General features: G+C 41.7%; 1 protein-coding gene across 1 annotated transcript in view; it reads left to right on the top strand.

The window, feature by feature from the left end:
• The window catches only part of LOC128868906 (uncharacterized), a 104,124-nt gene that overhangs the window by 76,105 nt on the left and 5,104 nt on the right, over nt 1-22,915 (top strand). Inside the window, exons 3-6 of the mRNA XM_054111503.1 lie at nt 15,700-17,296; nt 17,361-17,481; nt 17,552-22,593; nt 22,663-22,895. Of these exons, the coding sequence (XP_053967478.1) occupies nt 15,700-17,296; nt 17,361-17,481; nt 17,552-22,593; nt 22,663-22,895 (6,993 nt within the window). The remainder of the gene's footprint in view (nt 1-15,699; nt 17,297-17,360; nt 17,482-17,551; nt 22,594-22,662; nt 22,896-22,915) is intronic.

Here is a 22,915-nt window from a genome sequence, read left to right as displayed (position 1 = left end):
CGGGCTTCAATTTCCGTGATCAAAAAATCGTTTATCATGGCGCAATTGCGTTCGTCATTCACTGCTACATTGGCGCCAGCCTCGTCTTTGAAGAAATATGGGCCGATGATTCCTAAAGCCCACAGGCCGCCGCCAAAAATCGGTTGGTTTTTCCATAGATTTAATGGCTGCTCTTGAATAGCTTGGGGTTGCGCTTCAACCAAAATACCGCAATTTTTCTTATTGACTTAGGCATTGAGGCAAAAATGGGCCTCAACGCTGAACACCATAAGTTTGCCTGAGAGTTGTTGTGATTATCTGAGAAGCGGCTGAGTATTTCTATTGAAATAATCCTAATTAGCGATTAGTGCCATTTTACTACTACCGATGTTCTCGTGTAATGATTTTTTTTATTGAGTCAGATCCATTTCGTGAGATCCAAGGGATCTCTATGTCTGAGATTTCATTAACTTACTATAAGAAAGGCTTACCGAAAGAGCGAAGTCTTGCTCTAACTCGACCTGGACATTCACATAGGTGAGTAGGTAGGTGAAATGGTTGAAGTGCCAGTCTGGAACTCCTCAAGTAGCACTAAAACGCCGTTTTGAGACCTCCAACAGGCAGATATCTACAGCTAGCCAGAGCTGTTGATACAACGGAGAATATTGATGGGACTAAATTGACGCACTGCCTCAGGTTGTCGAAGAAAGGATCACCCAGTGACCTTAATCGTCTAGCTGCCAAACCCGTATATTTACAGAGAAAGTGCTCAATAGTCTCCTTCTCTGAAAGGTCCCACAGTTTCTGCAATGAGGATTAAATGGTAACCCTAGCTTTTCCCCGTGTTGCTTATCGTGCAGTGGCCGGTAAACACAGCTACGAGTTCGGAAATGGAATGGCGAGAAGTCTCCAGGATTGTCTGAGTCCTCCTTCTGTTGTAATGGGGCCAAAGGGTTTTCGACCTGGCACATGAAGAAATGGAGCTCCAGCTTTTCTACGTTTTCCTGAGAAATAATTTCTGTTATATTAGTTTCCCTTTAACAATTATCAGGAGGATGCCGATGCCCGGAAAGGAGGTCTCTAAGGACAATTCAGTTGACCCCTTCCTGGCAAGTTCATCAGCAATTTCAATTCCCTCTATGTTCCTATGTCCTGGCTGGAATTCAGATCAGAGAAATGTTACTTGCGCATCCAAGAAATTTAATCTTCTCACAGAAGTTTACTAGTTTCACTCTACACCATGGCGTCGTCAGAGCCTTGATCGCGGCTTGACTACCGGAAAAAATGTTAATATCTCCCTCGCTCCTGCGTTCTCTAAGCATTTTCCCTGCAGGATCGCAAAGACTTCTAGCAGTATTTGGCAGTTCAAAGGAGATAGATAAATTTGCTGATTTAGAGAAAACCCCTGCTCCGACTCCCGACTCCATCTTGGAACCGTCAGTGAAGACAGAAGTGCAGATTTCCCCTCGATCAAATCCTGCCTATTTGAAAAGATTGCCCTAGCACGACCCTCAAACTCTCGTTTGCGGATCGAAGTTCTAACTGGCCAACCACTGCTCCGACTCCCGATCCCATCTTGGAACCGTCAGTGAGGACAGAAGTGCAGATTTTTCACTCTATCCAATCCTGCCTATTTGAAAAGATTGCCCTAGCACGACCCTCAAACTCTAGTTTGCGGATCGAAGTTCTAACTGTTTGAACTGCCCGAAGTAGTTTTTTCACGCCAATTTTTCATTCATTTGTTTGATTCAATCGGTTTTCGATTGTATTAATTTAATTCTAATAATCTTGATTATTCTAATATCAAGCATTCATCAGCCACATTTTCTTGCTTATGGATTAAGCTTGTGGATTAAGCTCGGGAGAAGTTATAGACTTTTACGGCGACATAGAAATTGCGCAGCGAGTAAAGATCCAGCGGCTACGTTGGCTGGGTCATGTCATCCGAATGGATACAAACGCTCCAACTCTGAAAGTATTCGATGCGGTACCAGCTGGTGGTAGCAGAGGAAGAGGAAGGCCTCCTTTGCGTTGGAAAGATCAGGTGGAGAAGGACTTGGCTTCACTTGGTGTGCCCAACTGGCGCCATGAAAGAAACGACTGGCGGACTTTGTTAAACTGGGCCGAAATTGCGTAAGCGGTTATCGCGCCAATTAAAAAGAAAAAGTTATAGAGCATACTTTCAGGCGCATATCATTTGCTTACAAATTCTCATTAGTTGACTGAGAATTGCACAACATGCTGTCGAGCTCACGACATCAATTTCTCAGAGCTTCTTCACTCATTACCAAGTCATAACTGATTTTTTATAAAGCTAAATTGCGAATGCGTTCATATTTCTTTATATTATATATCTAAATTTTCTTTAATCTACAAGGCAAACGTGGCAATCTCGCATTATTTTTTTTTTTTTTTTTTGTTTTTTATTTCTTTTTTTCTGTTCTTCACGCTTTAAAATATGTTTTTTCTTAATCGCTTGTCCCTTATTTTATTTTTATTAATGTGTGTAATGTTAATTTTTTTCACATTTGCTTTTTGTTTTTGTTTTCTGCCTCGTCAATCACTTGACTTCTTCTGACGTCAGTGGAAGCGTTATCAGCACAACAATTAAAGCATTGACTTGCATGGCACTGTTTTATTTTATTTATTCATATTTTTACTACCCTATTTTCATGCATGCACATACTTACACATTTCGCTACTTGAGACTCACTTGCGTATTGCCTTAATTATTATTTCGCTATAAATTTTTATTATAAGTACATTTTTTTCTTGATTTTTTGTTCATTTGTTTTCAACAGCTAAGTGCTATTTCTAATAACTCAAATATGAGGCAGTCGTTGATGTGTACGCATTTAAGTGGAAACTTTTGACTCAATGACATTTATTGTAATTTTTAGCAGCACTTTTGATTCTAGTAACACTAACAGGGTTTTAGAAAATTACAAATACAAATCAAATTCACACCCACTTAAATACGTAACGAGCTTTAAAATCAGACAAAAATATGCAAAGGAGCATACACAAATGCACAGAAATAAGTAGGTAGGCGCAAATACAAATGAGCATTTAACCAGACGGCGGATGCCTTACAATATCGGTGTGTTCATAAATCTAGCAACAGCTTGTGTTTAAAAACAAAATTCCCCAAAACAAATCCTAAATAAATTCCATTAAAATCATAAAAATAATTTGATGACAGATACTGGGTTGCCCATATTCGACGGACCCATGTGTTTTTTTTTAATCAAAGAAAAACACAATTTTTTTGATGTTGACGATAATAATCATTTTATTTGGTTCAAGTAGATTTGTTGGCATCACTTTTTGAATATGATATCTCTCTAATGGCCGCCCTGAGCCTATACGGCCTATTGTGCCCGTTTTGCAGCATTTTCCATAGTCTTAGCTAACATTTCGGCTGGAATAGCGGGTATTTCCTCACGGATGTTGTTCTTGAGCTCTTCTATAGTCTTTGGCTTATTAATATAAACCTTTGATTTTAAATATCCCCAACAAGAAGAAGTCAGGTGGCGTTAAATCGGACGAACGCGGTGGCCATCGATTGTGATGCGAGCTGTGTGTGGTGGAGCGCCGTCTTGTTGAAACCAGAACTGCCTCATACGCTTTCGACGAATAATTGGCATCACAAAAATGGTTATCATGTCGAGATAACGCTCCTGATTGACGGTAACAGCTTGACCATCTTCATTTTCGAAGAAAAACGGCCCAATAATCATTTTCGCACTAACGCCGCACCAAACAGTGACTTTTTCGTTGTAAAGAGGTACCTCTTGAATTTCGTGAGGATTTTCAGTGGCGTAAATACGGCAATTTTGCTTGTTTACCGTCCCATTCAATAAGAAATGAGCCTCATCGGACATGATGATTTTATTCCAAATTTGCTCGTCATCTTCAGCCATTTCGATGACTCTTTGGGCCCATGCCAATCGATGAGGCTTGTCCGCAGACAACAATCTTTGCGTGAATTGAATCTTATACGGGAATAAATGCAAATCAATGCGCGGATAATTCGTTGTAAAGTGGTCCGAGCAATACCCAACTGCTGAGAACGGCGATTTTGGGATGTCCTTGGCGACGCCTTGGCCGGTTTTGATTTGGTCTCTTTAGATTAGAAAGAGCATCACCAGTCGAAAAACGTTTAGTGTTGTTCTTAGAAGGCGACTTTTCACATAATTTAATTTTTTATGCGCACGTTGAGTTTTCACAATTGACTTCTTTTGTTGAATGTAAATTTCAACAATTTGGGAGCGCTCGCGTGGCGTGTACTGTTCCATGGTAAAAATGTGATTGGACTGACGCTTCCAACGCGGTATGTCATTAAGCGATCTGATGTCTCTGTCAAAAGATACAGGGATGCCAATTGGGTCCGTCGAATATGGGCAACCCTGTACTATATGTACTACTCGTATGTTTTTATTGTTGATGAACATTTTTTTAAATTTTTTTATTTTCTTTTAATGTTTTTTTTAAATTTTTTTTTATGTTTTTTTTTTAATTTTTGTTAATGTTTTTTTTTTAATTTTTTTTAATGTTTTTTTTTTTAATTTTTTGTTTCTTAACCAGCTCATATTTGGTTCTCTTTGTAACTACTTTGAAGTTCAAGTGGAAGTAGTAGCAAAAATATGATTTTTAAAGAGAGAAATTCGAAAGATTACTACATTAAATTGGGCCTTTTTACTGCTATCAAACATTTTAAAAGAGAGAAGCGTCGAAGGGTGAAAAGTTATCTATCTCATGAGTCAATTAGTGAATGAACCTTACCTGTTTTACTTGTGAATGGCAACGGCGAAATGGAAAAAAAATATGGTATAAAAGATGCTGAATAGTTGTACAACAAAAGCAAATTTTTTAACGTACGTGGAATAAGGAAAGAAAAAAAAACACAAAAGAAGTTCCTAAAACATACGCACAGAGTGAACCGAGATCTCAAGAACAGTTGTCACCTCGTACTTAATTTTTCCTTTCATTTCGCTCAGTGCGAGGTGGTTGTGGTGGCATAGACACCGAACTTCACCAAAAGTGTAAACTGTTCTTATATAAATCAAGACCTAAACTGAAGAGGTTAGGTAGGGTTGCGTAAAATAAACATAATTGGGAAGTTTTTGTCAGCGGAACAAGAAAATAAATTAAAATTATGAATTGTACATATCATAAATTTTATAAATTATTAGATTTATAATGAACAAATTTTGTTTCATAGTAAAATAAAAAAATAGCGTCTGCACTTGTTTACGAGAATGCCTTTTCTGTTTATTTTGAAAGGTGCATCACCATACCGCGATGTATTAAGACACTTTCAGACCACTTTTACGGCGCATATGTGGTCAATAATCCAAATATTGGATTGACAACTAAGTAATTGCGGTTTTTTTTTTAATATAGAAAATAAAAAAACATTTTTTTCATGGAACTAAATAACTTCATTCTGTAATGTATTGCCCATTTTGATAATCAATGATCTTTTGCCATCTTTCAGGCAGCATCATAATCCCACGTTCATAAAACTTCTGGTTTTTATTAGCAAAAAAACTGAATCAGGTACGATTTGACATCATCATCGTTATTGAAATTCTTACTATTCAAGGAGTTTTGTAAAGATAGAAACAAAACGTAATCAGATGGTGCAAGGTCAGGACTATATGGACTAAGCTCCAATAATTTTTGCCGAGATTTGTCATATACATAATTGGCACGTGCACCATTTTTGAGTATTTGGCCGAGCTACTCCTCCTATTTGTGGCGTGCGTCTTGCTGTTGTTCCACAAATGGTGGGACCTACAGTTTTTGTTTTTCGTGACAGAAATACACTCGGGCTTTTTCTAAACTTTTTCTATACTTTTGGTGTTTCAGCGCGAGTATCGAAGACCAACCGATTCGGCTACGGCGGCCGCACTATTCCTATTACAAAATCAAGAGGCTCTTAATAAAAATAAATTTTTCGCACAGAAAAACTTCCAAGTACAAGCTTGTATTAAAAAAAAGAGTAGCATGCATAAAACTTTGTTGAATGTTAGTCTTCATAGGGACTTTGATTTAATTAAAGATACAATATATTTTTTCAACTTTTTTTTTTTATTTGGCTGCTCGAAATTGATTTTAGAGCTGCGCTCTAGTGTACTTCTCTTAGAATTGTATATAGAATCCGAATCTGTTAGGCACGATGTCGAAAAAAAATGTACGACCCCTAACCTAGAGGCATACAAGGTGAAGTTCAAAATAAACAAGGCTGAGCTAAAATAGAATCAATAGGAGCTCTGTTCTGATAACTTCGAGTTTATTCAAAATAGTCCCCTCTAGCCTCGATACACTGTTTTGCGAGATCTAAAAGCTTTTCGAAAGAGTGTTTCAGGTCATTGACCGAAATCCGGAATATCCTTTAGGATGTTGGTATGGTATGTTTGGATGGCCTCTACGGACGCAAAACGTTTTCCTTTCATGACCAAATTAAGTTCTCCGAATAGGTGGAAGTCACAGGGAGCCAAATCAGGCGAATACGGTGAGCGATTGCTGGTTAAAATGCGATTTCTAGTCAAAAAATCAGTTATAAGAGTGGATCGATAAGATGGTGCAAAATCATACAATAAGCGGCAGCTTCCTCCTTCGCGGTATTCAGGGTGAATTCGACGGATGCGATGCAAAAAACGCTTCAAAACGCCAAGATAGAAAATTGCATTCATGGTTTGGCTCATTGGCATGAAAAACTGCGGACAATTCCCTTGGAATCGTAAAAACAAATGAGCAGCGACTTGATTTTTGACTTTTCCAAACGCGATTTTTTTGGTGGTGCCTAGTTTGGGCCCATCCATTCGGCATTTTGACGCTTAGTTTCAGGTTCATGTTGAAATTGAAATTTGATAAAGTTCGAGCCAAAGAGCCTCAGAAGGCTTGGCGGCTCCTAAAACACTCAGGCTAAAAATCCCATTGTATTAAAAGCTCTGGAAAGAGAGTAGATAGTCAAGGAGGGAAGGAGAAAAGTATCAGGGAAAGAGATAGGACAGGTTCTTGTTGGAAACACCTCGTTTTCATCACCAGTTACAATGTTGTAAAGAAAGTTCGCGTCTTTTCTCGCTTCTTTAATGAGGTCTTTCGAATGTTGAATTCTGTGCAACTTTCAGTCCTCAGTTAACTTGTGCGGAATGAAACGTGCACAGACCTTTCTTAAACTCAAATGATCAGTTAGAATGCGATAAATCGATGTTTTGGAGATATTCAACTCCGATTCTATGAATTTCAACGATGATTTCGGTTCATTTTTGATAAATTTACAAACAATATCGATAGAGTTTTCGGTGATTACTGATCCCAAAAGCATCGTCCCGTATGTTCATTGTCAGTTATGTCCCCACAACCATCTCTGAAAAGTGTAGCCACTCATGAACTCTGGCGCGAGATAGACAATCATCGGCATAAACTTTTCTCATCAATTCAAATAGGTCGGTAAACGTTTCACCTATTTTAGAACAAAATTTAATATTAGCTCTTTGTTCGAAACTCAGTTTTGTACCGATGACTAAAACTTACTGACCCTTGAGACGCAATAACTTCGCTTCCACTGAACCGAATGTCACCAAGCTTTCACTGTAAGTCAGCTAGGAATGTAACTACCAACGCACTTACTCATTAAATAGATGGCGCTATCAAAAACATTTTTATGCCGCCAGTCTTGTTTATTTTGGACTTCACCTTGTACATGTGAAATACCCGTACAAGTAAGTTTATTTAATGAATTTCCAAATAAGCTGCCAACCGCAGTTATTCACATTTAAATAACACAAATTATACGGTCGACGTAATATTTGTAATTTTTTTTGTTTCGCTGCTACTCTTCTAACTTACTCATATTTATTTATATGAAAGTGTGGCTGTGGGTTAATTACACACAATTCAATGGAAACAGTCGACCACAGACAAAATGACTGGCTGGTTCATTGAAAAACAAAAAAAAATTAAAACACGTGAGCACTTCGGCGGTGGCATTATTCATTCATGCACACACACACACACACACAAGCTGTATATTAGATAAACTATCTATAATATGATTTATTTAATTAGTGACTAAACGTATTAGTTGGATTCTCATTACTTTTTGGCGCATGCAAACACACACACATACTTGTATGCGTATCCAATTAGAATAGGGTTGCCAGATATATATTGGCCTAAGCCTGGACATATGAACAATATATCTGGACAAAGTTAATTGAAATCGCTTGATTTATCTGTACAAAAATTAAAATTTATTCTGCTTTAAATATATTGCGTACAACAGTTAGTTTCTTTTTTGATAAAATTTTTTTCTGTAACATATAAAGCAAAAAATAATGTAGATGTATTTTATAACTGCTATGTGCAGAGATACATACATACATACATTCGGTAAGGAGCGACAAATAAAAAATGAATAAAAACATACGAACATTTTTAAAAATATTTTTCCAGTTCTCGATTTTTTAAAATAAGTGGTTTTTATATTTATTTTAAATATACAGGATTTTCAAAAGTTCCTTGTGTTTCTGCTTTCAGCTTCTGTCACAAATTAAACATTAACAGAAGTTAAAATAATTTCAAATAAGGCCGTCTAAGAAACGGATACAGTTTTTTCGACCATCTTAAAGGATAAGACATTTGAAGAATTAAATAATAATTATACTAAGAGTAGAAGAGAGTACCAGGCTTACTTTAATTCCGCATATCTTTGCGGATTGGTAATTGATCATACACTGTACGCAAGCAACAATATTCTGAATAGATATCATCCATGTTGATATTGTCATTATAATCATAGAGTGATTCCAAATATTCCACAGCACTCTTTAAAAAATTTTCAACTTCGGCTTTAAAATCTTTGCCATATTGTTCTGGAAGATTTTTTAAAATAGATCTAGCTCTGTTTCCATAAAATTTATCTTTGATTCTGCTTTTCAAAATGTCTAATTATTTTCGCATTACACGGTCAACGTCAACTATAGTGCATTCATCACTTTCCAACATTAATACTGCTGTCTGAAACGCTTGGATTACATTGTGAACAAAAAATATATGAGGCTCTGAAATGCTTTCTTCAAAACATTCTTCATTTTCTTGGCTTATGTCATCCACCACTTGTCCGCTGGTAACAAAATCCCATGATTCCTTTCGAATGTTTTGTTCTCCGTTTAATAAAAAATACCTTTTTACAGCCGGCCAGTTTTAAATTAACCGTTCTAAAGCCGGTGACAATGAAAGCCCGTGGGCACATGGCGTAAGAGGCTTTTATATTCAAGGTTCGCAAACTCGAAACAAGCTTTTAGTTTATTGAAAGTAATACTCGTAGCTGAGGAACTAAATTCATTATAAATCTTGATTACTATGTTTTCAATATCGACAGATAAAGAATTAAGAGCGTGCTTTAAACAATTATTAATTACATGACAGTTGCAGTTTGCTTTTAAAACATTATTATTGAGCTCTAACAGCTTTTGAAAAACGGAATTGACTGCCGCGTTATCTGCGCTAAACGATGAAACCTGTCTCAGATGCAGATTATTGGATTCTTTGATCCGTTTAATATTTCCAAAAATATCTTTAGATGAACCGTTAAAATCTTCATAGAAATGTAGTAGTCTTTTGCGAATCCCAACGTTAGGATTAAAGTACTGAACTGTGTATGCATAAACCTTTTGGTTTCCAATGCTGGCTGTATCATTACCGATCGAAAAGTAATAACTGTTTTGGATATCGGCCACTATTTTTTCTTGAGCGTATGGGGCTAAAACGTTTCGTGCAATTGCCGCCGCTTTTGTGTGACCACATGAAATATTCGCTGCTATTTTACTATGTATAAAAAAATACTTCGGCAAAGCTTAATGTGACAATCCATGCTATTATAACTTAAACCATGAATAACGCTGTGAAATACCGATATGAGTTCAGCTTGTGATGTTGATACTGCGTCTGTACTTTCTTCACAATAAATTTATCCAGGCAGCCAGCCTTCTTTTGAGACATCTGAATTAGCTGATAGAATTTAACGCCGGAAAATATCACTTTTTAATTCACTGGCAATTTTTGTAAAGTTTTTTGCCTCAATGTGCATACACAGAAAAAACAAAAATGTCGACTTTATACTTTGTAACTTTTTTCCTAGAAAAAGGTGCAAAATTTGTATGATTGTTCATGTCACAAACAAATTCCAAAAATGTTAAATTTAAATTTTTTGACAAAAACAGATGAGCTTCTAGCATTTTAAAATCCAAAATCCACATTTTTTGTTTTTTCTGTATATTGATTTCGTCTGGAAATGATTTTAAAAATCTGGAATCTGGACATGAAGGGAAATATCTGGATAATCCAGCCAAGTCCAGATCATCTGGCAACCCTAAATTAGAAGCAACTGTAAATATTCTTTTTCTTTTGCTTTGTGAATAGTGAACACTTTTTATTGTGGTGAAATAATGAGATCGGCTTATTGACTATCAAATCGCACGAAGCAATCTAATCGCGTGGGTATACATACATACATACGCACACAGGTGTATTGAATACATTTTTTATATGCGAAATATTTTTATACGCAATATATTTTTGTATGCAATGCATTGTTATATAAAATATGTAACATTTCTACGCATTGAGGCGGTTATTTTTAGAGCAAAAGTGCGAGTTATTCATGAATAAAAAATATGAAAATTTAAAATATTATGGGAATTCCTTTGAAATATCGAAATTCAATGTGTATCAATCTATCGGTCTGGAGGGCAGGCAGTTTTGGAATTACGCGTTTCCTTTCGAGCTTACGGCAATTTCAACTCTGAACTCTTACGGCCCTCGCCTCATTTGAAATGGTGGTTTTGGGTGTTTCTTTAGAAGCGTGTAGAACGGAAACGAAAAAAGATTTTTAATTTTTATTTTGAGTATTTTATTTCTTGATCCATTGTCATAAAATAGAATTTTTTTTTAGACATACGAGGTGCGTTCAAAAAGTTTTCAGCCTTCAAAAAATGGGCTTCAAAAAAAAGTATGTCACTGGTGACACGGATTCCGGGACTCACAGGTGCCTTTTTTACTTTAAAGGTCCGAAAAAAATACTAAATTGTTTTTTTTTACTAAATTTGTTTAATACTATAAGGTGCGCAACTAAGTTATCGCTGTTTTTTTGATGAAAATACAACTTTATTCTAAAAAAATTGTTACAAGTGAATCTTTGAAGGTATTGCTTATCGCTGGCTACTACTTTTTTCCATCTTTCTGGTAGATCTCGTATACCGTCGGGGTAAAACTGTTCATCTTTTGAGGCTATCCACGGATCAAGCCATTTTTTGATGTCTTCATACGAATGGAACTGCTGGTCAGCTGGACAGGTGATAATCGGACGGCGCAATATTTGGAGAATATGGCGGGTGGGGTAGGATTTCCCATTTCAGTGTTTCCAGTTAGGTTTTAACGGGCTTGGCAACGTGAGGCCGAGCGTTGTCATGCAATAGAATCACTTTTTCATGCCTCTCTGCGTATTGCGGCCGCTTCTTGCGCAGTGTTCTGCTCAATCGCATTAATTGAAGTCGATACCAATCCCCAGTAATGGTTTCGCTTGGTTTTAACAGTTCATAATAAATACCACCTACTTGGTCCCACCAAATACATAGCATAACCTTCGCACCGTGAATATTCGGCCGAGGCGACGACGTAGAAGCATGATCGGGCAGTCTCCATGACTTTCTTTTCTTTGGATTGCTGTAATGAATCCATTTTGCATCACGCGTCACGATGCGATGAAGAAAACCCTTCCTTTTTTACCGCTGGAGCAACTGCGAAAAAACGACGTTCCACATCCCTTGGTTTTAACTCATAAGGAACCCAAGTCCCCTGTTTCTGAATCATTCCCAAAGCATGCAATCGTTTGGAAATGGATTGGCGGGTAACTCTCAATACTGAAGCAAGCTCTTCTTGCGTTTGACACGGAGAAATGCCTCCAATGAGCAATGCCTCCAATTCAGCGTCTTCGAAGGTTTTTGGTCTTCCTTCGCGTGGACGGTCGTCAACATTAAAATCACCGTCTTTGAAGCGACGGAACCAATCTCGGCACGTTGTTTCACTTAAAGCAGCATCTCCATAAACTTTTTGTAGCCCTCGATGCGCTTTAGCTGCCGTTTTTTCGAATGAAAGAGTAAAATTCCCGCAAATGACGATTATTCGGCATAATATCAGACATTTTCACAAAACCAAAAGTTTATGATACCAAAACAAAATCACTAATGTGTCGAAGCAGTTTGTTTACCATATGTCTGAGCTTGGTTTATGACATTTAGGTTATGTTAGAATCGACTAGCACACACTACTGGCAGCAGTTATTGACAAACAGCGGGAACTTAGTTGCGCACCTAATGAATTTTTTTTTTCGAATACTCATAGTTCACACGATAGCTACATCAACGCTACGTCATTTAAATTTTATTTCATCGAAATCGGTTCATATAACCGGCTATATCTGTGGCCATTGTCCATTTGAAGACCATTTTTTGAAGGCCTACAACTTTTTGAACGCAATTCCAACGTTGAAAAAATAATAAATATTTTTAACAATGGATCCAGAAATAAAATACTAAAAACAATAAATCTTTTTTCGTTTCCGTTTTACCGTTTTTCCGTTTATTTTAAAGAAGCATCCAATGAACACCATTTTCTGTGAGACCAGGGCCTTACGGGGAAAGATACCTGAAATATTTCGAAATTTTTTTTTTTCCTGGGACCTTCCTGGAAGAATTTAATGATTAAATAATTTAATGATTTTTTTTTTTAAATGATTTAAAAAAAAAAAATTATATTATTTTAATGTAAAAATAAACTGTATGCCAATTTTGAAAAAAATATATTAACTTCTTCATTTTAAATAATTTTAATGGAAATCAGGGAAAATATGGCCGTTTACAGGTGGCTGTCCCCAATTATAGCTGAAGCAAGCGCTAAAAGCTCTGTAAGCACTGGACTTCAAAACGATCACTGCTTTGGAGTTCTATCAATGGTTGCAATTTTATTAATTTTCTACCTCTTCTTCCCTCTTCCTATCCTTTTCGTTATTTCTTTTCTTTCTATTTCGCTGAAATCTCTCTCTCACTCTTCAATTGACTACCCATGCGGTTTGCTGCCATTAAGTCTGCATTTTGTTTTTTCATAAAGTCGCATAGAATTTATTGTTGACTGCTTTTTTATAATTGAATTTTAAAATTTTATGCGCAAAATTGATTTAAGCTGCTAATTAAAAACGACGCGTTGTTATTTTAGTCTTAGCAGCTCACAGCTAATCGGTAGGTTATATTTTTAACATTCAGTATTTTTGCATAACAAAAAAAAACGGAAGAGATGAGACAATCCACTGTATAAAAATAGAAATTAGAAGCTGGAAACCAAATTCTTCAAAACTAAACGAAACTTTTTTTTTATGTCTCTAATTCCTGCTTAGAAAAATAAATCAATGAATCGGTTACCGCTTAAAAGCCTGGAACTCTGAAGATTGGTTGGTTGGTTGGCTGAAGTGGTGGTTCATCCAGAATCCGCACCCTTTTGTTGCCACATCCTCGTTACCAACTTGTTTAACGGTTATTTACAGCATGTCTATATCCCATCTGTGTGGTTTAAGAATTTTATTAGATTGTTGACATCTAGGCCAGACAGTTGTTCGAGACTCTGGGACAGCGGTTTGCCCAGGGCTGACATTCTATCCTGCCATAGGAAATTGAAAATCGTTTTTATTTTGCACTGATTGTGAAGATTGGACTGGAATAAAGATTATTTTTTTTGTATTATATTTCGAATGCTCACAATAAACCGTAATTTCGTTCGGCATTGTGAATGCATGTGAATGCATTTTCCAATCGCTTTTATGAATGTTGCTTAAGTGAGTTATCTGCAGGCTCACGATTAGTTTATCATGGCGCTTGCTACGGTGAACATTAGCTTGGAAACCACTTAGTCCAGCTCACTTTCTCGGCTCCATGCCCACCTCCACTCTTACAGGTAGTGACTAAAATCTGTGGATTTTCTAATAGTCAATCGGTTTCTTCATAATTTCGAGCTTCAGCTCTATTTGGCATGCAGAAAAGCTTCATCGATTTACTGAGTTCAAACTCAGAGTTTGCTGCCTGAAATTAGTTCAAGGATCTATGTGATGGCTTTCAGCCAACCAGGTCAACCTATATTAGCGAAATATATGCGAGTAGTGTCCATTTCTCGCATTTGTTAAGACGCGCGCCAGAAGTAGGTGGGGAGGAGCTCGGCCAAACATCTAACAGAAGTGTACGCGCCAATTATTTATTTTTATTTTTTACGCGAGTAGAGCTAAAGATTTTAAAAGTTAAATAACAGAAACTTTGACGAGAATTTTTGGAGAAAATTTACGAAATATAATTACTGAACTGAAATGAAGTTGTAGCCAAACCACGAACTTTAATTTCGTTTTAATTTTGAGCTTAAACTGAAGCTGAAGTTCAAACTCTTGTTCGTAGCTATATCCAAAATCGTGTTCGAACTCACGCTCAAGTTCGAGTGCACGTTTATTTGCTTGCTCGTCGAAAATGGAATCAGTGCCCGACCAACGCTCTCCCAGCATTGCCATCCCTTTTCAAAGTGAATGTTGTTTATGGTAGCCCTTGGCTCGTTCCCTGCATTCTCTGAAAAGATTAATAAAGTTTATTGTGAATCAGTTTTCTTCTTCGTTTTAATTGGCGCGATAGCCGCTTATGTGATTTTGGGCAAGTAAAGCCAAGTTTTTCTCTACCTGATCTTTTCAACGCAGAAAAGGTCTTCCTCTTCCTTTGCTACCACCAGATGGTATCGCATCGAATACTTTCAGAGCCGGAGGTCCAAAAATATTCCGCAGCATCTTTCTCGCAAAAACTCCAAGTGACGCCTCATCGGATATATTGTCATCTCGCAAGTTTCATACGTCAAGCTCCATATGTTAGGACGGGCATGATGAGAGCCGTGAAGAGTGTTGTTGTGCTCGCACTCACCAACGTAAACGTACGCCCATACGCCCGTATCAACTGACACGATGAAAGAACCATCTACGATACTACGGAACGGAACTGAGGTGAGAATTGATTTACATGAGGCTCTCATTAGTTTAATCGTGTCAGCTGATACGGCCGTACGTTTACGTTGGAGAGTGTGAGCACCATTAGTTGTGTTCATCGAGAGAGGACTTACTGCTAAATTGCCTGCTTAGTCCAAAATACCACCTGTTGGCAAAAGAGATTCTACGTTGGATTTCAAGGCTGACATTCTAATCGGTGTTAATGCTGCTTCCAAAATCAATATTTGGAATTCTTCTTCTTCTCTTCCTTCATCTCTTCTTCCTGTTATTTCAACGAAAAAATTACCAATTTTTTTTTTTTTAATAAGAATATAATTACTGCAACTTTCGGATGGAGATCCAGACGTCTAACACTTGTGCCGACGCCTTGGTGGTCTTCCTGGAAGCCGTGGTGTTTTAAGTTGGCCTCATCACTATTTTTGCCAACCCATCCTCTGCCATTCTCTTTACCTGCTAGTTCCATTCTTTCTTCTTAATATCAAAACTGCTGAAAATAATATAAAAATTCCGTTTATATAATTTTTAAGTTATTTTTACAAAAGGGAAGACCAATTTTTTTTCAAATTTTCTTTGGCAAACTCTGCTCAAACTAAATCACACTTTTTCTCTTCGTTTCTCCCGCACAGATGATCCTGGTGGCACTACGCAGTCACGCCTAACGCAACAGCAGACACAAGATCTCAGCAACAGCAATATGGATGCTGCCACAACAACAACAACGACAAAACACTACAATAAAACAGCAAAATTGCAAAATAATCATCAACGTTCAACGGAACGACGTGGCACATATCGCAACCAGAGTGGTGAGGCGCAAGCGAGTGCACACACAAACGCGGGTGATAATGTCAAAGTTCAGAAACAAACAGCCAAGCAGGCAAAGGCGGCTGCGCAACGCGCCGCTGCAATGGCCGCATATACAGCGACACTAGAGAGAGGCGGCAACAAGGCGACAGGAGGTAGTGCCAAAGATCCACTTGCGATCAACAGCGATGCAGCGCCAGTGCTCAGCAGTGGTGGAAGTGGCGGTGGCGGCAGCAAAGCGGTGCGAACCAAGGAAGCTAGAGAGCAAAAGACTGTTGCAAAATCGGAAACAGCAGTCGCAGGGCGCGGCGAAATCGCCACAGCGACCACAGCGAATGCCAGTACCACCAGCGCAACCAGCAGCAACAACAAGCACAGTGATAATAGTAACAGTAATTTAAGTAAAAATAATTTTTCATTAAGTCAAAGTGAAATGACGCGCAAAAGTGAGAAGCTGATGCAGCAGGAGGAGGCCGGTATCAGTGACAACAATAACGGTGATATCAAGGTGGCGTCGTCAACAGCGGCAGTGGCAGTTGCTGCTAAGAGTAAAACAGTGGATACTGCAGCGACAACAACAGCAGCAACTGCGCCCACAGCTGTGCCATCCGCAGCGTCTAATACTTGGAATAATTCTCGATATTTGCATAAAAAGTTTAAACGTCTCGCCAGCACAACAGACGTGGATAGTCTTGTGGCGGATAGCCAAAGTGCCATTGTTGCCGGCAGCAGCGCTAGTAGTGATGCGGGTAGTGAGGCGCCGCAAACGCGCACCACATCGCTGTCCTCATCTGCATCGACCAGCTCGATTTCACCGCCACCAGCAACAACACCAACGTCAACGCCAGCGCCCACTGCAATGGTGACGGCAACGACGACGACGACGACGATGCCACAGCCCAACGCGCCAGGAAGTAGTGTTCATAGTGTCATTAGCACGGCGCTTACAAACGGACATATCCATGCGGGCGCGGTGGTTACAACAATTGAGCAACTCAACTCTAGCAATAACAACAATATGACGAGCGTTAAGCCAAATGTCGCTGCTCCAAACAGCAACAGCAAAAGTGAGAATAGTAACAATAATGGCCCATTGAGTTTAACGAATGACGGCGGCGGCGTTCTGCTGCAGCGGCAACAGACGGTACAGCAACATTTGGAAGCTGAGCAATTGCCGCAAACTATGCTGCACTTTTTCGAAAATCAACAGAGTCAGCCGAATAATAGCGGCAATAATAGCAACGCTAGCACCTCTTCTACCAACTCAGGTCGCTATGTCTGTCCCTATTGCAATCTCAATTGCACGAAACCATCGGTGCTGCAAAAGCACATACGCGCCCACACCAACGAGCGGCCCTATCCGTGTGATATCTGTGGCATTGCCTTCAAGACGAACAGCAATTATTATAAGCATTGTCGGTAAGTTTCACCGTTATTCCACTCCTAGAAAACAGTTAATAGTTTTTTGCCGATTTTATGGCAGATCGCGTTCGCACGCTGCACGCAAACGGGGCATTGAAGTGCCAATTGGTGCGGATGATGGTCTCTTTGGCGGCTCCGATCAGGAGGGTGACCCGGAATTAAGCAACAGCAGCTCGGATGTGGTACGTATTTTTGTGAATTGTTTGGGACAGTTTTTTTAATGTTTTCATTGATTCTTAACTCTTTCTGTAGGTCAGTCGCACTGCTTCCCCGCTGGATGAGTTGAGCAGTACCTCCTCACCAGCCGTGGTGGGTGTGCCCACTTCCGCGACAGCTAGCAACTTAAGCCCACAGCAGCTGCAGCAAGTGCAACAACAGCAACAGCAGCATAAGCAAACGCAATTACAGCAACAGCAACAGCTTGCTTTAGCCATGCAGCAGCAGCAAACTGCCACAACGCAGCCGCCATATGTAGCTTTGCTACCCACACCCTCGCCGTCTTCGATATCGTCCGCGAAAAGCGCTTATCTGCAACAACCGATTCCACAGCAGTCGCACCAGCTGCCACTGGGCTCACCCGCTGCAGGTACGCTACCCCCGCCGACCACGTCAAATGCCACCAACATTACCACCATCGTAAACGCAACACCCAAACAGGTTGGCAACGCCGAGCACAAACCATATAAACCGAAATTTCACAACGCCGCGCTTTATGCTACGACAAAGGAGGCGGCCGCAGCAGCCGCCGCCGCCGCCGCTGCGGGCATACCACCTGGTCTTCTGCAACCACTACCACTACAACAATTGCCACAGACACCACAGCACAGCATGCCTCCAGCAGCGCATTTAGCTATGCTCCCGCACACTCAAGCGCCGCCACCGCTGCCGCCCGTTTCACATCATCCCTCACTTTCGCCCAGCACGCAAGTGAAGCTGAACAACCACATCAGCACGCACCAACTACAACTTCAAATGCAGCATCAGCAGCAACAACAACAACCGCTGCACGTGCTACCACCTCTCAACGCAGGCATACAGCTACACCATGTGGCGGCTATGTCGCCTAAAAGCGCTGCTCAGCGCCCGGATATGGTGAACGCGGCCGCAGTTGCAGCAGCGAACATGAACTATCTAGCCACACCGCGCATGATCTACCCTGGCGCAATAGATTTTCCACCAGAAGCGCTGCATATGATGATGCCGGAGAGTAGGCAGAAGCTACACTACCAAGTGCAACAGTACAAGTGGCTGGAGCAGGAGCTGCAACAGCACTTGCACAAGCTAAGTCAGCAACAGCAACCACAGCTACAGCACCTACAGTCGCAGCCACAGTCACAACCACAGCCACAGCCACATGCTCAACCCACTATACTGAAACCGACGGCTACAATGCCAATACACGCGCGCGCTGCCAGCAGCAGCGGTGGAAATAGTCAACACGCAAGTGCTGCAGGTATGCAACAAATGGCAGCAGCTACAGCAGCATCGAATCTTACGCTGCAGTCGGTGCACCAGACGCCGCTGCAATACCTCGCTAACACAGCCGCCGGTCAACAGTCGACGATAGGTGGCAGCAGCGCCAGTAGCGTCAGTAGCACCACCAGCAACACCACTGCAGCTCTAAGCTCCGGACTTTTGCACAGCAACATCTCGAATGCCGCCGCTAGCGGAGCAAATAAGGTTGCAGATTTGGTGCAGGAGCACATTTCCAAACTGATCTCGCAAAATGAGGCGATCGTAGAGAACAAAGCGGTTCTTTTGCAGAAGAAATACCCAAAGGGCTTGAATCGCTCGCGTAGCTTTAATAACAACAATAACAATGGTAGTGGCAACATCAACAGCTCGGCAGCTACATCGACAAACACTGCAGGTGGCAGTATTAGCCTGGTTACCACTCCTGCCGTTGCCAATGAGAGCGCCACCAACGCCAGGCTGGCGCAGGCTATCGTGCAGAAACAACAACAGCAACAGCTGCAGCAGCAGTTGCAGCAGCAACAACACTATCAGCAACAATTCCAGCAGCAGCTACTGGCTGGCACGCAAGCAATACAAATGCCGCCACCATCCCAGCAGCAGCCGCAGCAACAGCACCTGACACAGATACGCCTCGAGGAGCAACATCAGCAGCCCCAGTTTCAACAACAACAACAACAACACGTGCAACCAAACGGCATATCGAAACATTTGACGACAGCGGCCGCACCAAAGCCTGGCCCCTTAACCGGTTCCACACCGCAGCAGCAACTTCCAGCAATGCATCCGCAGCATCAGCAGCAGCAACCGTCAACGAATGTTTACCGCCAGCAGAATGTGAGTGGACAAGCTGGATTTTCATCACAAGAGGCGCAGCGTCCAATGTCATCGCCTACAACAGCACAAACCGTCGTCTCATCCCACAAGGAAATCATGAATGCAATGCAGCAGATGAGCGCATTGCCAACAGCCAATAGCAGCATAAATGCAAGTGCAAATTCCATACCATTAAACCTGTCGGCCAAGCCGAGGGTGCGCCAGGAAGAACCAACTGATGTCATTCCATCTAGCAGCTCGACGTCTACGCCGAGCAGCACGCCACACAAGCGCCAATCAATAGAGAACCCAATCTCAACTTCCAGCAATGACGGTTCAACAAGCGGTTCTATGGTGGGTGCGTCGGCGACTACCAGTAGCGGTGTGTCAAATGCCAAGCAACCAACAAACGTCTCGATAATCAAAAACTTGTTGCTGAATGCACGTGGCTTAGCTGTGCCCACTGGCGAGGGTGAAGACGCTGTTTATAACTGTCCACTCTGTTCCAGTGCATTCCGCACAGCAGAAGATCTGCAGCTGCACAACAGTACCTACTGTCAAGGAGCCTCAAGCGCACCCATCAGCCCCGTGTCATCACCATCCTATCGATATTTCCGCTCCAACTCGATCACACTTAATCTGCCTGAACTTAAAAACTCTCTTTTTCGCTCACGTGATCCGTTGCCACTGGCTAAGTTGGCTTGGTATCAGCTGCGCACCAAACCAAGTTCGTTGGTTTTAAGTCGGCTAAGCGCCTCGCAGGCAGGCAGCTCGAAAGCTACTACAACTACCACCACCTCAGCAACATCTACAGCGCCGACCAGCTCCACAAGCAGTAATAGCATTGCCAGCTGCGTTGCCTCGCCGCGGAGCACACCACCAACAGCACCGCCTGCCACTTTGTCATTGCCCGACCCGAATATTGTGCGTTTAATTGACGCACCACTGCCTTCCCCGGGACCACTATTGGGTAAAACGCCACTGGTCGATTTTGGGAACACCAGCGAATCGCGCAAATCAGAAGATGTGATCATTACCAAAATGCACGAAGATCGTCAGTTCGACGCACACACACCAGCGAAACGCGCCAAAATGGCTATGGATAACGGCGAGCCGTTCGTGCTCGCGCCAGCCCCAGCCAACAGTGGCGGTCTGATGGCCGCAACTTCAAGCAAACGCATGAATATCAATAGTATCAGTGGCGGTGACATGCAATTACTGTCCAACACCAACACCACCGACCTCAGCATTGCCAACAAGAGGGATGAGCGCATGCGTCGCTTCACCTCTTCCGGTGGCTGTATCATACCAATCTCCGAATGCAGTGACATGGACAAGAGCCCCAAAATGATTCGTACGCCACTGCTATCGGGTGGCAGCTTTCAGGAGGTTTCACCCAAGCCGAAGGAGAAAGAAAACAAAAATGCCGTTTCATTGCCCTTCGCCAATAGCTCCACTTTTGCGCCCAAACTTGGTCTACCCGTGCTCGGCTTGCCTACAAATGGACCTCAGCATTTCCAATTCCCCATCAACCCAATTACGGCGTTTAATCCGCTAACGCTGCCACCCTTACATGGCATGCCAGTTGGTGGGGAGAAAATTATTCCCCATGTGCCCGGCATGCCAGGCCCTAACAGCTTGACACCACAACTGCCGCCACCGCAGCATCTACAGCTACCGCAGTCATCACAGATGTTGCCTGGTGGACGTTCACTAAGTCCCAATCGCAAGAAAACACAAAGCCCCATGTTGATTTCGAGCAGTGTAAGCCCTAAGTCGTTGGTACTACCGGCACATGAAAATTTGAAATCTTTATCACCATTCGGTGGCGTGCAAAATGTACCTAGCGAGTTTGAACGTGCACCACCACCACCCGGCATGCGCAATGCACGCAACTGGAATCAAAATGTTGCAGCAGGTTCGTCAAGTAAACCCGGAGGTAGCAATAGCTTGGATGTGCCAAAAAAAACATTCAACTTTACGCGCATGGCAGACAATATAAGTCCGCGCAAAGGCGGTAGCACTAATGTGCCTAAAAGCTCGCCGCCCGAAAATGAGGTGCGTCATTTCAACTTTGACCATTTAAGTAAGGACGGGGAGAGTAACCGCGCACCAGCGAGCTCTGCACTCACGCCTCTACACGTCGACATTACTGCTAGTGCTGCAGGTCCAACCCCAAATAGCAGTGGCTCGGAGCTCACTGATGTGGAAACGAAAAAAACCAAGTTTTTACGTCCAACCAGTCTACCACTCAAGCCGGGCACATTCACGCCGAAACGCCACCACGGCATCACCCCAACCGCCAATACACTGCCGCTTATATCGCCGGAAACGCCACGCCCTTCCAAATCGTGCGTACAACTCTACCTTAACGGTCACGCCTACACATACCTGGGACTCAAGTGCAGCACGAAAATGTTCTACTGCACGGTGAACTGTCCGCAACCGTCGTATGTGGCAGGCAGTCAGAAACTCTCTATGTACAGTGTGTGGCAAGTTTGTGCAGAAAACAATCCACACCCGTTGGGCTTCAAGCCGAAGGTGGTGATGTCGCTGTACGACTCACGTCAAAAGACCTCCGCGAATACAATGGCTGGCATGAATAAACTACCATACGCTTTGGTGGTCTCTCAGCAAACCGTAATGACACCTTTCGACAACCACCCAGGCCAGTACCAGCATCACCAAATGAAGCAAATCTCACTCAATACAAATACTTCGGAATGCGGCGAGCAGTCGAAGAAAACTAGCGCTGGTAGTAGCGGCAGCAGCAGTGGCAGTAGCGGCAGCGTTGAGGGCGGCGTGAAGAAGGAGTCATCAGCTGGTCAAATGTTAGTCGGCGGCTACGAATCGCATGAAGACTACACTTATATACGTGGGCGTGGTCGCGGACGTTACGTCTGCTCAGAGTGCGGCATAAGGTGTAAGAAACCCTCAATGCTGAAGAAACACATACGCACACATACTGATGTGCGGCCATACACATGCAAGCATTGCAATTTTAGGTGAGTCAGAAGGCGACATTAGCCTTATTACTTATACATACAAATGTACTAATTCCTCTTCGTTTGTAGCTTCAAAACAAAGGGCAATCTTACCAAGCATATGCAGTCGAAAACGCATTTTAAGAAATGTCTAGAGCTTGGCATCAACCCCGGTCCAATGCCTGCGGACGGCGAATTCCTCGAACCTGAACCAGAATTCGATCAACAGTCGACCACCTCGGCCGGTGGACGCACGTCGTCCATTCCAGGCGAGTCGGACTCGGAAGACTACAGTGACAATGAGTCCGAAAGCAGTGGTAGGCGTAATTATCCATTCTGCAAA

This window comes from Anastrepha ludens, chromosome 6, assembly GCF_028408465.1.
Source record: "Anastrepha ludens isolate Willacy chromosome 6, idAnaLude1.1, whole genome shotgun sequence".
Classification (NCBI taxonomy): domain Eukaryota; kingdom Metazoa; phylum Arthropoda; class Insecta; order Diptera; family Tephritidae; genus Anastrepha; species Anastrepha ludens.
The sequence above is the reverse complement of the archived record's forward strand: the minus strand, read 5'-3'. Positions and strand labels throughout refer to the sequence as shown.